The 14,932-nt window shown below is 41.6% G+C and overlaps 1 protein-coding gene across 8 annotated transcripts in view; it reads right to left on the bottom strand.

Moving 5' to 3' along the window:
• The window catches only part of PDE4DIP (phosphodiesterase 4D interacting protein), a 490,445-nt gene that overhangs the window by 131,994 nt on the left and 343,519 nt on the right, over positions 1-14,932 (bottom strand). For 7 of the 8 annotated variants that reach the window (XM_070746854.1, XM_070746855.1, XM_070746856.1 and 4 more), the window contains one exon: positions 13,598-13,952. The exons of the other annotated variant lie outside the window; for it this stretch is intronic. In XM_070746854.1, coding sequence (XP_070602955.1) covers positions 13,598-13,952 — 355 coding nt within the window. The remainder of the gene's footprint in view (positions 1-13,597; positions 13,953-14,932) is intronic. 8 annotated transcript variants of the gene reach the window in all.

The following is a 14,932-nucleotide window of genomic DNA, read 5'->3' as shown; positions in this document are numbered from 1 at the left end:
CATGAGTCCGGAGGGGGTTGGATACCGGCCCGACCTAGCATTGCCACCAGGCCGGGCTCCCCTCATTTCCCGACAGAGCCTCCGGCTATTTTTGTTCCTTTTTTTCTTTTTTCCTTTGGTGTCCTAAAAAATAGATGTCAACGTAAATGCCAATTAGCCTCCTGATGGGAAAGCTCTCCGAACTGTGACATTGCCATTAGCGGGTTTTTTTTTCTTTTTTTCCTCTCCTCTTTTTTGAACGTCGTCTTTTTGGATACCCTTTTTTTATATATATATACTATTTTTTTTCCACTAAATCCTTTGCTTACAACAGACTTATACCCGATTTTTGAATCAATTTGAATCCCCTTTGAATTTTTCAACAGAACCTTCAAACAGAACCCCCCAGCACCTTTCCCTCCCTCTTTCCCCCCCCTTCCCCTCTAGTATCTTTCCCCCTATTTTTAATTCCAATCCCTTCCCTTTAATAAATTCCACGTTCCTTTATTTCCCCTCCTCAATTTGTAATTGTATAGTACAATCTATTAATTCTCCTGATATAGATATAAGTTATAGGCAACTAGATATATTTATGTATTTTTCATGTATTTTTCATAATTAAAATTATATATCTACAATTTAAATATTTAAATATTTTCATGAATTGTATTAATTAAATAATTGATCTTGGTGTAAAAAACCTAACTAATAATTAATTATCAGTCTGAATTTGTAAAAATAATATAACATAACCTTATATAGTGATTGTTATTAAGAAACAGTTAAAGGATAAGCTGAATTGATTATATTGATTAAGTTCTTTTTTTTCTATAACCTTGCTATAAGTGTACATAAATAAATGTGTGATTAATGTATAAGCAATAATAAATTAATAAGTGAATAATATAAAATACTGTTAGCATTCTATAAGTTTAATTCTTTTTTCATACCAACTCTATTTTTTTGCTAGCTCTTCTTTTATTTTTGAAACATCTCGATAGGATAAGTATAAATATAAGAATCATTATAGTAGTTAAAAGTATTGAATTTAATGTGTTTTAAAAATTGATTTAAAAAAGAAATAGACTGATTGAGTTTAAAAATTGATAGGACGAATAGATCATAGATAGTAATATAATTGTGATTACAAGACTCTCTTTATTTTTAATATTGAATGAAAGTGTGGAGTAATTTTTTTAAAATGGTAAAAATGACACAAACTTATACAAAATCACTCAAGAAGCAAACACCAACAACACCGCTCACAATTGAACCAAAAACATCGACGGAGATGACTACAATAGAAAAGCAAGAGCAAGGGCCAACTCTTCAAACTATCCAGAGCTCACTGGATCTAATCCACGACTTCATGAAACAAACACAAGAAACTATGTTCAAGATGCAAGAAACCATGGTACAAAACCAAATCCAAACAAACAAGAATTTTAAATTTATGAACAGAAATATGGAAGAAATTAAAACCCAAATAAAGAATATACAAGACACCATTGAAAACCATGATCAAAAAATCAAAATATTAGAAGAAAACTCAGTGAAGACAGACCGTAAAATAGAAGAAACAGAAGCGAGATTAAGAGCGGCAAATCACGAGTTAGAGGGTGCTGTTGCTTTATTAGAAATGGAAAAAGCAAATTTCTATCTACGAGTCCAAAATGTACCCGAAACCAACGATGAAGATCTTTTCAAAAAAATTACGGAAATATTCACCACACTCCTGGAAGTAGATGAAGAAGGACTCAGGAATCATACTGACGAACTATACAGGGTCCAAACAAACTATGCGAGACGTTTTAAATTACCCAGAGAGGTACACATCAGATTCACAAAGAAGACCGTCAGAGATGCAATTTATAAAAGTACAAGAGGCGAACCATTAATATTTGAAGGAAAAGAAATAGTAATTCTGAAGCAAATCCCAAAGAGAATAAGAGACAGAAGAAGAGACTTTCAATTCATATTTAACAGACTGATCAGACAAGGGATCCCATTCTGTTGGCTAATCCGGGAAGGCCTATTAATCACATGGAAAGACAGAAAGATTAAAATTGACACATATGAAAAAGCCGACAGATTTATAGAGGAAAACCTAGAAGGAACCAGGAACAGCAATATGGAGAGTGAACCCCCCAATCAGGAAGCAAGAAATACAAACCCAGAAACAAAGGACACGAACCAAGATCCAAGAGAGGAAAGAGAAAGAATAATTACAAGAGCCACGGCTAGGAAACAATAACATGGTTAAACAAGCAAAAATATTTTCGGTAAACATCAATGGACTGAATTCAGCGATCAAAAGAAAACAAACCTATTAAAAATTACTAAATGAAAATGCGGATATAACTTGCCTGCAGGAAACCCATATTCAAAAATGTGAGGAAAAATTGTTAGAAAATCCAAAACTTGGAAAATGTTTGCAGCTTTATCAGAGAATAAAAAGAGAGGCATAGCAGTTTACGTTAAAGAATGGTTAAACCCGAAACAAAAATATTTAGACGAAGAAGGGAGAATCCTAATACTAGAAATTACTATAGACCAAAAAGAGATATTAATGATCGTTATTTATGCACCTAATACGAATCAAAAAGATTTTTTAGAAAAAACTATATGACCAAATAAACAGAATGCAAAACCCCAACATGTGTATACTGGGTGATTACAATGCGATAGTAGATCCACAAATTGACTATAAAACAGGAAACAAAAATAATAAAGCTAGTAACAGGAAAAGTTTGCCCTTAGTCTTTTTTGATATGGTGGAAGAACACAGATTAAAAGATATATGGAGAGAAAGAAATAGACATAAGACAAAATTTACATACTACTCTTCCCCACACCAATCATGGTCCAGACTAGATATGTTCTTGACCACAAATGAAATCGAAAACATAGTAGAAGATATCAATATTGGTATAAACACATGGGCGGACCACCATCCCATAGTATAAAGACTTAAAACAGAAGGAAAAGGGAATAAACATTGGGCTATGTATCCAAATATAATAAAAGGAAAAGAATATATAAAATATATGACCAGAGAATTAAAATACCTTTTGAAATATAATTGGAACAACGACACCTCAATCCAAAATATCTGGGACACTGCTAAGGCGTACACAACGGGTTTAACAATTGCATGTAGAAGCAGAGAAAATAAGGGAAAAAAACAAAAATTAAGAGATTTACAAGAACAAATCAAAAAATTGGAAACATGGCTACAGGATGACCCCCAGAATAACAATCTAAACCAAGAAAAAGACAAAATTAAACATAAAATAATTTAATCATAGAAGAGGACATAGCTGTACAAATAAAAAGATCAAAACAAAACCATTTTGAGCATGCCAACAAAACAGGTAAATGGCTGGCATATAAATTAAAAAAAGAGAAAGAAAATAGATATATCCACCAATTAGAAGAGAATAAAGGAATGTTACAATTTGCATTAAAGGAAAAAAAGAAAATAGTTAGGGAATATTACCAAACTCTATATCAAAAGGAAGAAATAAACGAAAAGGACATAAATAACTATTTGGTAAAATGTGAACCAGAGGAGATAACAGATTTAGACAGAGAATTTCTAGGGAAGGATATAACTAGGGAAGAATTAGATTCAGCTATACGTAAACAAAAAAATAACAAATCTCCCGGAGCAGATGGAATCCCGGCAGAATATTATAAAGAACTAGGAGACACGTTAAAAGACCTGATGCTAGAATTATTTAATGAAGTTTAAATTTAGGGAAAATGCCAAATTCATGGACTGACTCCTTGATAACCTTAATCCCCAAAGATAAAAAGGAAAAAGAAAAAATAATGAGCTACAGACCCATAGCATTATTAAATGCGGATTATAAAATTTTTACAGCAATAATAGCTGATAGACTTAAAATAATACTAAACAAATGGATACACTCAGATCAAAATGGATTCTTACCTAACAGGCACATTCAAAATAACATCAGAATAATGCTAGACACTTTAGAGTATTACGAATCCCATTCGGAAAAATCAGCCGCAATAATATTTATGGATGCCCAAAAAGCATTCGATAACTTAAATTGGGAATTCCTATTTGAGGTACTAAAAAAAATGAACTTTGGACAAAAATTTACTAAAATAATTCAAACCATATACTCAAAGCAGTCAGCTAAAATCATAATCAATGGAGAGACAACTGATACACTTCAAATAAATAAAGGAGTACGACAAGGATGTCCACTATCCCCACTCCTTTTTATATTATGCACTAAAATTTTGTTAAACCAAATACGAAAAAACAAAGAAATAACAGGCCTAAAAACTAAAGGTCATGAGTTTAAATTACAAGCATATGCAGACGATATAGCCTTCATTATTGAAAATCTGATACAAACGGGCAAAAAATTAATGGAAGAAATAAACAATTATGGACAAGTAGCAGGACTAAAAATCAATAAAACCAAAACTAAAATTATAGTTAAAAATATGACAGCAAAAGACAAACAAACTTTGACTAGTAAATTAAAATTGGAGATTACAGAAAGAATCAAATACCTAGGAATAAACCTATCATCTAGATCAGAGGTCCCCAACCGCCGGTCCGCGGACCGGGACCGGGCCGTTGGGGCTTTTCAGCCGGTCCGCGGCGCCAGGGCCCCCTCGGCCTTTCCGCACCACCAGCGGCGCTCCCCCCGCCAGCCAGCCAAGCCCCGCGCCCGCCGGAACCGGCTCCTCGCTCTCCCCCCGCCGCCCGCCGCGTTTGCAGGAGGTGGGGAGGGTTGGGCGGCCCGCCAAGGCCAGGAGGGACGCCGCTGCCCCCCCTTCCCTCTCTCCGCCCGCCGCTGCGCCTCCTTGACGCCGAGAGGAAATGCCGGCAAAGGCTTTCCTCAGCGGAGGCCGGCGAAGGTGATATTGAATGTCGGGGGAGAACGGGCGGCTGCACGCGCTCCCTATCTCCCTGCTAGCCCACTCGGAATATTCAAAATAAGAAAAACCTTTGCCGGCGAAGGCTTTTCTTATTTTGAATATTTCGAGTGGGCTAGCAGGGGGATAGGGAGCGCGTGCAGCCGCCCGTTCTCCCCCGACATTCAATATCACCTTCGCCGGCCCCGCCTCTCCTGCAAACCCCCTTGCTGAGAGCCCGGGGCGAAAGTGCTCTCGCAAAGGTGAGGCGGGCAGGGCGTGCGCGCGTCATCGCTGAGAAGAACGGAGAGAGAACGAGAGTGAGTGAGAGCAACAGACAGCAAGATAGAGAGAAAGTGAGAAAGAGAGAGTGAGAAAGGGGGGGAGAGAAAGAGATAGCAAGAGAGAGAACAAGAGAGAGAAAGAGCGTGAGAAAGAAAACAAGAAAGAGTGAGAGAGAGAGAAAGCAAAAGAGACAGAAAGAAAACAAGAGAGAGAAATTGAGAAGAAGAGAGAGAAAGAGGGGGAGAGAGGGGGAGAGAGAGAGAAAGAGAGAGGGGGGAGAGAGAGAAAGAGAGGGAGGGAGAAAGAGAGAGGGAGAGGGGGGAGAGATAGCAAGAGAGGGAGAGAGGGAAAGGGGGAGAGAGGGGGGAGAGAAAGAGAGAGTGAGAGAGAGAGGAGATAAAGGAAGAGGAGAGAGAGAAAGGAAGAGAAAGAAAGAAAGAGGGATAGAAAGAGAGAGAGAGTGAGAGATGCTCAGTGAGCCTTTCTTTGAAGTTGCCTTTCTTTCTTTCTCTTTCTTGCTTTCTTTCTTGCTCTTTTTCTTTCTCTCTTTTACCTTCCCTTCCTCTATTTCTTCTTTTCTTTCTCCTTCCTACCTTCTTCCCTTACTCTCCCCTTTCATAAGTTTCCTTGCTTCCTTCCTCTGCTCCTGTCCCTTCCCCCTTTCTTTCTTTCTTTCTTTCCTTCCTTTCCTCCCTCCATTTCTTGCTTTCCTTTTCCTTCCTCCCTTCTTTCCTCCCTCATTCCCTTCTTTCACTCCTTCCTCTCTTACTCTCCCCTTTCACACCTTTCCTTGCTTCCTTTGCACCCTTCTTTTGTTCCTGTCCCTTCCCTCTTTCCTTCCTTCCTTCCCACCCTCCGTCCATTCATTCACCCATTCCTCTCTTGATCGCCCCTTTTACGGCGCCGCTGACAGCTAGCTCCCCCCCCCCCCCACCGGGCCATGGAAAACTGGTCTAGCTTAAAGCCGGTCCCTGGTGCAAAAAAGGTTGGGGACCTCTGATCTAGATGTATAACATTAAAAAAAGGTAACTATGATACACTACTAAAAAAAACAGAATCACAATTAGATACATGGACTAAATTACCAATCTCATTACTAGGAAGAATCGCCACAATAAAAATGACCATACTACCCAAATTTCTATATTACTTCCAAACAATCCCAATTAAATTAGAAGGAACCTTTTTTAAAAAATTAGACAAATCAATATCCAAATTTATATGGCAAAAGAAAAGGCCAAGAATTAGACTCAAATGGACACAAGACAACCCTAAGCAAGGCGGACTTGGCTTACCTGACTTCAAACTCTATTACCGAGCAGCAGCCCTAACATGGGTTAAAGAGTGGATACAACTTCAAAATACGAGACTACTAGCTTTGGAAGGACATGACATCCAGTCCGGTTGGCACAGTTTCATTTTGGACAATAAATCTACTACACATTCATATTTTAAACACCATCTGATAAGGAAGTCATTATTAGACAACTGGAACTTAATTAGGAAGCAACACTATTTTAAAATACCACTATGGTTCTCAAGCATAGAAGCAATAATTTACCCAAACACTATAAGTTGACAAAAGCTATTAAACTATTCACAGCTATTAGATAAAGATTCAAAATTAAAAACACGAACACAGCTAAATGAAGAAGGAATAAAAGTAGATTGGTGGCGCTATTACCAAATATCATCTAGATCAGTGTTTCCCAACCGGTGTGCCGCAGCACACTAGTGTGCCACGAGACATGGTCAGGTGTGCTGCGAGGCTTCAGCCCTGGAACTCCCACTTGCATAAGCCACCCCCCCCGGCTATTGCCTGCTGCCGCCGCTGCTATTGGCACCCTCCCGCGGGAGGCCGGCAAAGGTTGTTTTGAAAGTTGGCCCCCTCGAGCGCATGGCTTCTCCTCGCTAATAGCGGCGGGCAATAGCCGGGGGAGGGGCGGCTTCTGCAAGTGGGAGCTCCAGGGCTGAGGCTTCCACTTGTGGCTGTCCCCGCCCGCCCGATCCGTCCTTCTCTCCGGCTTTCTTGGGGCACGGCTCCTCCCACAGCGGTGGCTGCAGCGGCGCTGGCAATCCGTCCGCTAGCCGCTCCGAGTGCTGTGGGAACGCCCACTCCTCTCAGAGTCCTGCTCGGTCTTCTCGGCCTCCTACATGCTGCGGGAAGCCCGGGAAAACCAAGCAGAGCGCCCAGGTCAGGCAGAAGAATGCCGCCGCCTTGCTATCCCGCTTCTCTCTGGCCATGCCGTTGCAGAAGCAACCTCTCCCCACCTCACACGCACACTTTCGGCTGGGCAGGGGGCGAAGCCGATCCCCCGGCTGCCGGCGAAGGAGGCTCGCTTGAGCCTCAGAAAGGAGGAGGATTCAGGCAAAGAGCCCGGCGCAACGGGCGCAGCGTTGGAAAGCGAGCGGGCGGTGGGGGCGCTTCGCTTCTGCCTTCCTGAGGACAACAGATGACTAATCCCGCCACTTTGGACTGCCGCCAGAAAGGCAACTCCCCCGTTTCCTCCTGGTGGCTGCAGCGGCTCTGGCGATCCGTCCACTAGCCACTCCGAGCGCTGTGGGAACGCCCACCCCTCTCACAGTCCCGGGCTGTCAGTAAAGGGGCTGCTTCCCATCCCCCTGCCAGCTTGCTCAGAACATTCAAACTAAGGAAAACCTTCGCCGGCCTCCACAGAGAAGAAAGGAAGAGAGAGAATGAGAGAGAGAGAGCAACAGAGAGAGAGAGAGAGAACAAGAGAGAGAAAGCATGAGAGAGTGAGAGAGAACAAGAGAGAGAGAGAAAGAAAATAAGAGAGAATGAGAGAAAGAGAGCAACAGAGAAAGAGAGAGAGAGAAAGAACAAGAGAGAGAAAGCATGAGAGAGAGAAAGAACAAGAGAGAGAGAGAGAAAGAAAATAAGAGAGAGAATGAGAGAGAGAGAGAAGGAAAGCAAGAGAGAAAAAGAGAGATAGCAAGAGAGAGAGAAAGCAAGAGAGGAAAGGAGAGAGAGAGAAATGAGAACAAAAAGGGGAGAAAAAAGGAGAAATGATAAAATGATTGAGGCAGAGAATGAGAGGAGAGAGAAACAAAAGAGAGAGAGAGAGGTGATTCTTGAAGCATATTGTAAAAAGCACCCAAATAATAAGAAAACTCCCCCCAGCCCACACCTGTTTTTGAAAAGAATAAAAGAGAAAAAAACCCCAGCCCTCAACTGGTTTTGGAAACGGTTCGCGTGTGTATACACACACACACATAAAGGGGGGAGAGAGACAGGGATGGAAAAAGAGGAGAAGTGAGAGGGAGAAGGAATGAGGGAAAAAGGGAGGAAGAGAGAGAAATGAGAAACATGAGAGAGAAAAGGGGGAAAGACAGGAGAAGTACCCAGAAATGAGTCAATGGTATAAATTTGAGGAGGGATGATTGATGATTGACTGTATTTATAAGGGGATGTTACATGGGATTGTATATATGAGGGGGTTATGTATGTATATATGTATGTATGTATGTATGTATGTATGTATGCATGCATGTATGTATGTATTTATTTATTAGATTTGTGTCATTTTGGTTGGTGGTGTGCCCCAGGATTTTGTAAATGTAAAAAATGTGCCGCGGCTCAAAAAAGGTTGAAAATCACTGATCTAGATTACATGTAGACATAAGGAAATATGGAATACAGAAAAACTACACTCCATTAGATAAAATCTTATTAGGACCCCACAAAAAATCTATTGGAAACATTTACAAAATACTCCAAGAACACCAAAACGTGGAAGAAATAGTAAAAGGGAATATGATTGCTTTGGCCAAGAATATAGATCACACAATACAATTGGACCAATGGGAAAAAATATGGCATACCAATTACAAAATCACAAAATCCACCGCATACAAAGAAAATGCAATAAAAATGTTTTATAGGTGGCATATGCCCCCCGAAAGGCTAGCAAAAATGTACAACAACCTCAAACCTAATTGTTGGAAGTGTGGTGAGAAACAAGGTTCATATTTTCATATGTGGTGGACCTGCAGACAAGTTAAAGGAATCTGGCACAAACTTCAGAAATGGATAAAGGAAATAACTAAGATTGAATTAGAAATGAAACCTGAAATATTTTTGCTTGGCATTATTGAAAATCAGATGAATAAGGAACATTATTACCTAATACAAAATTTAATAACATCAACAAGAATAGCTATCGCACAATTTTGGAAAAATGAAAACATGCCAAATGAATGGAATTTAATAAAAAAAATGTTAGATTGTGCTGAAGCAGATAAACTAACAATGGAACTAAAAGAAAAAGAAAAAACGAAATACAGTGATCCCTCGATTAGCGCGGGGGTTACGTTCCAAGACCTCCCGCGCTAATCGATTTTCCGTGTTATAGTGGTGCGGAAGTAAAAACACCATCTGCGCATGCGCGCCCTTTTTTTCCATGGCCGCACATGCGCAGATGGTGGAGTTTGCGTGTGGGCAGCGGGGAAGACCCAGGGAAGGTTCCTTTGGCCGCCCAACAGCTGATCTGCTCCGCAGCGCGGAAGCAGCGAGGAGCCGAAGATGGAGTTTCCCCGTTGCCCAGGCAAAGGGGAAACCCCATCTTCGGCTCCTCGCTGCTGCCGCGCTGCAGAGCAGATCAGCTGTTGGGCGGCCAAAGGAACCTTCCCTGGGTCTTCCTGCTGCCCAGGCAAAGGGGAAACCCCAAGAGAGCCAAAAGAGCACCTGGCCGGTTGGTTCCCAACCAAAAGAGTTTACCCCGATTGTCCTCGGTGGGGGAAAACAGCGCGTCGCCAGGCTCCCCATCTTCAAGAGAGGCGCGACGGCTAGCCAGGATCCACGCAGAAAAGGTGCGCGCTCCCAGCCGCTGCGCCCCGCTTGGAGAGCAGCGGCGAGCAGAGCACAGAAGACGACGAGGCTTTCGAGGGCTCCAAGGCGGGCGGCGGCGCATCCTTCGAGCATGCCGGCGGCGACCCCAAGCTGAAGGCGGCCACCACACACACACACACCGCCGCCGCCATCCACCCCGCCGGGTTCCCCGCTTGCTACCTCTTCGCCTTCTCCCGCCTCCGAGGCCGACCAGCCCAAGCCGCAACAGACACACACACACATACACGCACTCCCTCTCTCGCGCTCACACAGACGCACTCAGACAGAAAAGAAAAAAAAATCCCCAAAAGAGAGGGACAAGAGGCAGGCACAAAGCGGGGGCACAAGGGGAGCTGCCCGGCAGAGGTTGCTTTTTTTCTTCTCGTGGGCAAGTGGAGGGGGGGAGAGAGAAGGAAAGAGAGAGAAGGAAAGAAAGAGATGAGAGAGGGAGGAAGAGAGTGTGAGAGAGGAAGAAAGAGAGAGAGAAATGTAAAAAAAAGGGGATAAAAAAAGAGAAATGAGAAAATGATTGAAGCAGAGAATGACAGGAAAGAAAGAGAAAGAGACAGAGAAGTGACTCTTTGTGATGACATATGACGTCATCGGGTGGGAAAAACCGTGGTATAGCAAAAAAAACGTGGAGTATTTTTTAATTAATATTTTTTTAAAAACCGTGTTGTAGCGTTTCGCACTAATCGAGACCGTGCTAATCGAGGGATCACTGTACTACCAAATATGGGAAGAATTTTACACTTGGTTAAATAAAAGAACACCTCTTTATAGTGCTGCGAGATAAAGAAACAATTTAAAGAACAATTTTCTTAAATAGTAAATATAGTTTTTGTTTTGTTTATTTGATAAGAACTTACAACATAAGAACTTAACTATAACAATATACAACTCAAACCACTGGTCTTAACACCGCCAAGAATTAAAAAAGAAGAAGAGAGGACGCTGTCAAGAGTCTCCACTACAGGAGAAGAGAAGAAATATATCTCTTGCTTGTTTTTTCTGTTTTCTGTATTTTATGTAAGTGTACTGTTTGTCGTTATTGTCTCATTATATAAATGTAAATAAAAATTATTTTATAAAAAAGAAAAGAAAAGCTGTTTATCCAAACATAATATGGCACACACGCACATTAAATTGAGCAAATGAGTTCATACAGATAGCAGTCCTTGCAAGCTGTGAGAACAAAAACAAACAAAGCAGATAAGAGCAGCTATAGAAGCGTCACAGCCAAACCTCTTCCAGTCAGTCCACAAGTTTTTACTTAGCTGTGAAATATCCCCAAGAGTCTGTGAAAAGCCAGGAACAAAATGCAAACATGACGTCTCCTTCTCCAAACGGATAATCTCCCACATGCACTCTCTGCAATGCTGGCACTTTATCAGCAGCCCCATTAGCCTAATTGCTCCAGCCATAGGTGTTCTCCCTTATCGTCTATGATACCTGCGCAGTTGTTCCCTTCTCGTCATAATTAACCTATCTTCCTGAGTCCGATGACTCACTAATGGGGTCATTAGCTAATGGGCTGTCTGCATCTACCTCACTTTCTGATTCTGCTTCACTCCCAGCGTCTGCCCTTGACAAAGAATCTTCACTGTCCGAAGCTGTTGGCAGTCAGACAAGTCTCTGGGAACCTAAGGATTCTCCCAAACCAACGTCCACAGTCCTCGTTGCAGGAGATGGCCCAGAGCCAACCACAACATATAAGTATGGATAAAAGGAAAGATATAAGTTTAAGAATAGCTCCGATATTGGAATGAAGTCAGGATTTTTGAAATGCTCATTTGCTAACCATAAAATGGATCAAAATTTGATGTACTCAGGAAAGAGGGAGGAAGGGGAAGTAGAAAGGCAGGGAAGAGAGAGATGAGGAAAGTAGGAAAGCAGTAGACAGGGAGAAAAAAAGTAGAGAGGAAGATTAAGATAGAGGAAAAGAAATAGTATGTTATATGAAAGGAAAACAGAGGGCAGATAAAAATAAAAAAGGACCAAATAAAGGATATGCGTTTATGATATTTTGGATAGAAATGTGTAACTATGTATGTTTTGATAATATGGTATATGTATGGATGTTTGTGAAAGTTTGGTGAAAAAATAAAAAGAATTTAGAAAAAAACAGGGATTGGTCTCATTCGAGACAATGATGAAACCACATACAAACGATAATGAAACAGCATAGAGACAGGAGGTCGACAGCAGGAGCCTTGTGGTGCGACTGGAATAATCTGGAACTGAACACACTCAAAACCATAGAAATGGTGGTAGACTTTAGGAGAAAACCTCCTATTACACCACCTCTTGCAATACTAGACAACACAGTATCAGCAGTAGAGACATTCAAATTTCTAGGTTCCATCACACCTCAAGACCTAACATCAAAAACGTCATCAAAAAAGTACAACAAAGAATGTTCTTCTGCGCCAACTAAGGAAGCTCAAACTGCTCAAGGAGCTGCTGATAAAGTTCTCCAGAGGAATCATTGAGTCTGTCATCTGCACCTTTATAACTGTCTGGTTCGGTTCTGCAACCCAACAAGACAGACATAAACTTCAGAGGATAATCAAAACTGCAGAAAAAACAATTACTGCCAACATGCCTTCCATTGACGATCTGTATACTACACAAGTCAAAAAGAGGGTCGTGAAAATATTTACTGATCCCTCACATCCTGGACATAAATTGTTTCAACACCTACCTTCAAAACGATTCTACAGAGCAGTGCACACCAAGACAACTAGACACAACAACAATTTATTCCCCCCCAAATGCCATAATTCTGCTAAAGAAATAATTATCTCACTGCTGTCAAACTATACACTAAGGCTGCATTATTATTAGTCTTTTCATCATTCCTATCACCCATCTCCACCCACTTATGACTCTATGGCTGTAACATGTTACTTGTATCCTTACAATTTATATTAATATTGACTGTTTCCTGATTGCTTATTTGTACCCTATGACAATCATTAAGGGTTGTACCTCATGATTCTTGACAAATGTATCTTTTCTTTATGTACATTGAGAGCATATGCACCAAAGACAAATTCCTTGTGTGTCCAATTGTACTTGGCCAATAAAATAAAGAAGAAGAGGAAGAGATGGGGTATGAGAAAATTAATAGTCTCTCAGGAGGGTTTATAATACACAATAGGCATGGCTAATGCAAGCAGCAGTCACAGCTGTTTAAATTCTTATAAAAAGTATACATTTAATCTGCACTATTTTTTGTTTAAAAGTAGACCTTGGTAAATAAGCATAGGTAGTTTTGATCACTACTCAAATCGCCTTCCCCACAATCTGGCACATTTCCATGGCTATCAAGCATGATTAATTTTTGTTGACTATTTGAGATTTTTTTACACCACTATAATTTACTTCTCTATGATAGAAAATAGCAGCAATCCCAGTTTTTGACTATGAGTAGCAGCTGAAACCTAATTCACAGAGGACCAAGCTTAGATTTTGCTAATATAGATAACCAAAGGGTAGTTGGACCCATAGGTGAATAGGCATTACTAATTAATGATGTCAGGTGTTGGTTTAATCAACTTCTTTACACTCTGATCATACCTGGATTTCTTCTGTGCTGCCCATAATTTGACTAGGTGGACAGTGCAACAATGGTGAATGGTCATGGGCAGCTTGGCAAGTGCACTGCTCTTGCTCATTTATCAGAGCTGTGTTAGCTGTCATCTGGTGAATGATGGCACCTTTGCACCCTTGGTTTTTTAGAGTCAATTGTTCTTTAAGGAGGCCAATCACAATCTCTGAAGTGTGCAGTTTCTCTTGCAGTTTCTTGATACACTGCCTTAAGTCCTCTTTATCTTCCTTTTCATCCTCTTTCTCCCAAACTTCTGACAACCTTGCTTCTCCAATTTGTTCCTTGAGTTCTGCATTCTCTAGACATAGACTAAGCTGGGCCTTCCTGTTGAAACACACAGAGTAACATTCATAATGAAATATTATTTAACACCCACCTGAATCCACCCATGCAGCCTATATACACTTCTTTGGTTGTTGCTCCCCCACTAATGACAGAAAAAGTATTTTGAGGTTGTTTTAGTCAAAAAGAAAGGAGGCTCACTAAAACATTGCCTGCATATATAATGTCACCAGTTAGAAACCTGGCAGAAATAACCTTATTTGTTCTTAATTACTGCAGGAAATGTTCCCTCTAAGGCGCACAGCTGTGCACACAAAACCAACTCCCCACACAGCCTTTTCCAAGGCTGTGCACAATGGAGCTGGGAGTTAGAGTTGGGGGTGGGGAGTGACGAAAGTGTGGAGGCCGGCGAAGATTTTTCTTGCCAGCCCGCCGGGGGGGGGGGCACAGATCCACGCCCTGCGTGCTGCCGGCGCCGGCCCGATGACCATCTGGGGGTGTGGATCCACACCCCACGTGCTGCTGGCACCAGCCCAATGACCGTCTGGGCAGGGGCGTGGATCTATGTCCTGCGTGCTGCCAGCACTGGCCCAATGATTGTCTGGGGGAGCGAGAGAGAGAAAGAGAGAGAGAGAGAGAGGGAGAGAGAGGGGGGGAGAAAGAGAGAGAGAGAGAGCAAGAGAGAGAGAGAGAGAAAGGGGGAAAGATAGAGGGAGAGAGATAGAAAGAGAAAGAGAGGGGGAGAAAGAGAGAGAGAGAAAGCAAGAGAGCAACAGACAAAGAGCGAGAGAGAAAGAAAGAGAGAGGGAGAGAGAAAGAGTGAGAGAGAGAGAGAAAGGGGAGAGAGAGAAAGAGAGAAAAAGAAAGCAAGAGAGAGAGAAAGAGAAAAGGAGAGGAAGGAGGGATGGAGGGAGGAAAGGAAGGAAGGAGAAATGGAGGGAAAAGGAAGGGAGGAAGGAAAGAAGGAAGGAAGGAAGAAAGAATGAATGAAATGAATGGAGGGACGGAAGAGTGAAGGACTT

The sequence above is a fragment of the Erythrolamprus reginae genome, chromosome 3, assembly GCF_031021105.1.
Source record: "Erythrolamprus reginae isolate rEryReg1 chromosome 3, rEryReg1.hap1, whole genome shotgun sequence".
Lineage (NCBI taxonomy): Eukaryota > Metazoa > Chordata > Lepidosauria > Squamata > Dipsadidae > Erythrolamprus > Erythrolamprus reginae.
The sequence above is the reverse complement of the archived record's forward strand: the minus strand, read 5'-3'. Positions and strand labels throughout refer to the sequence as shown.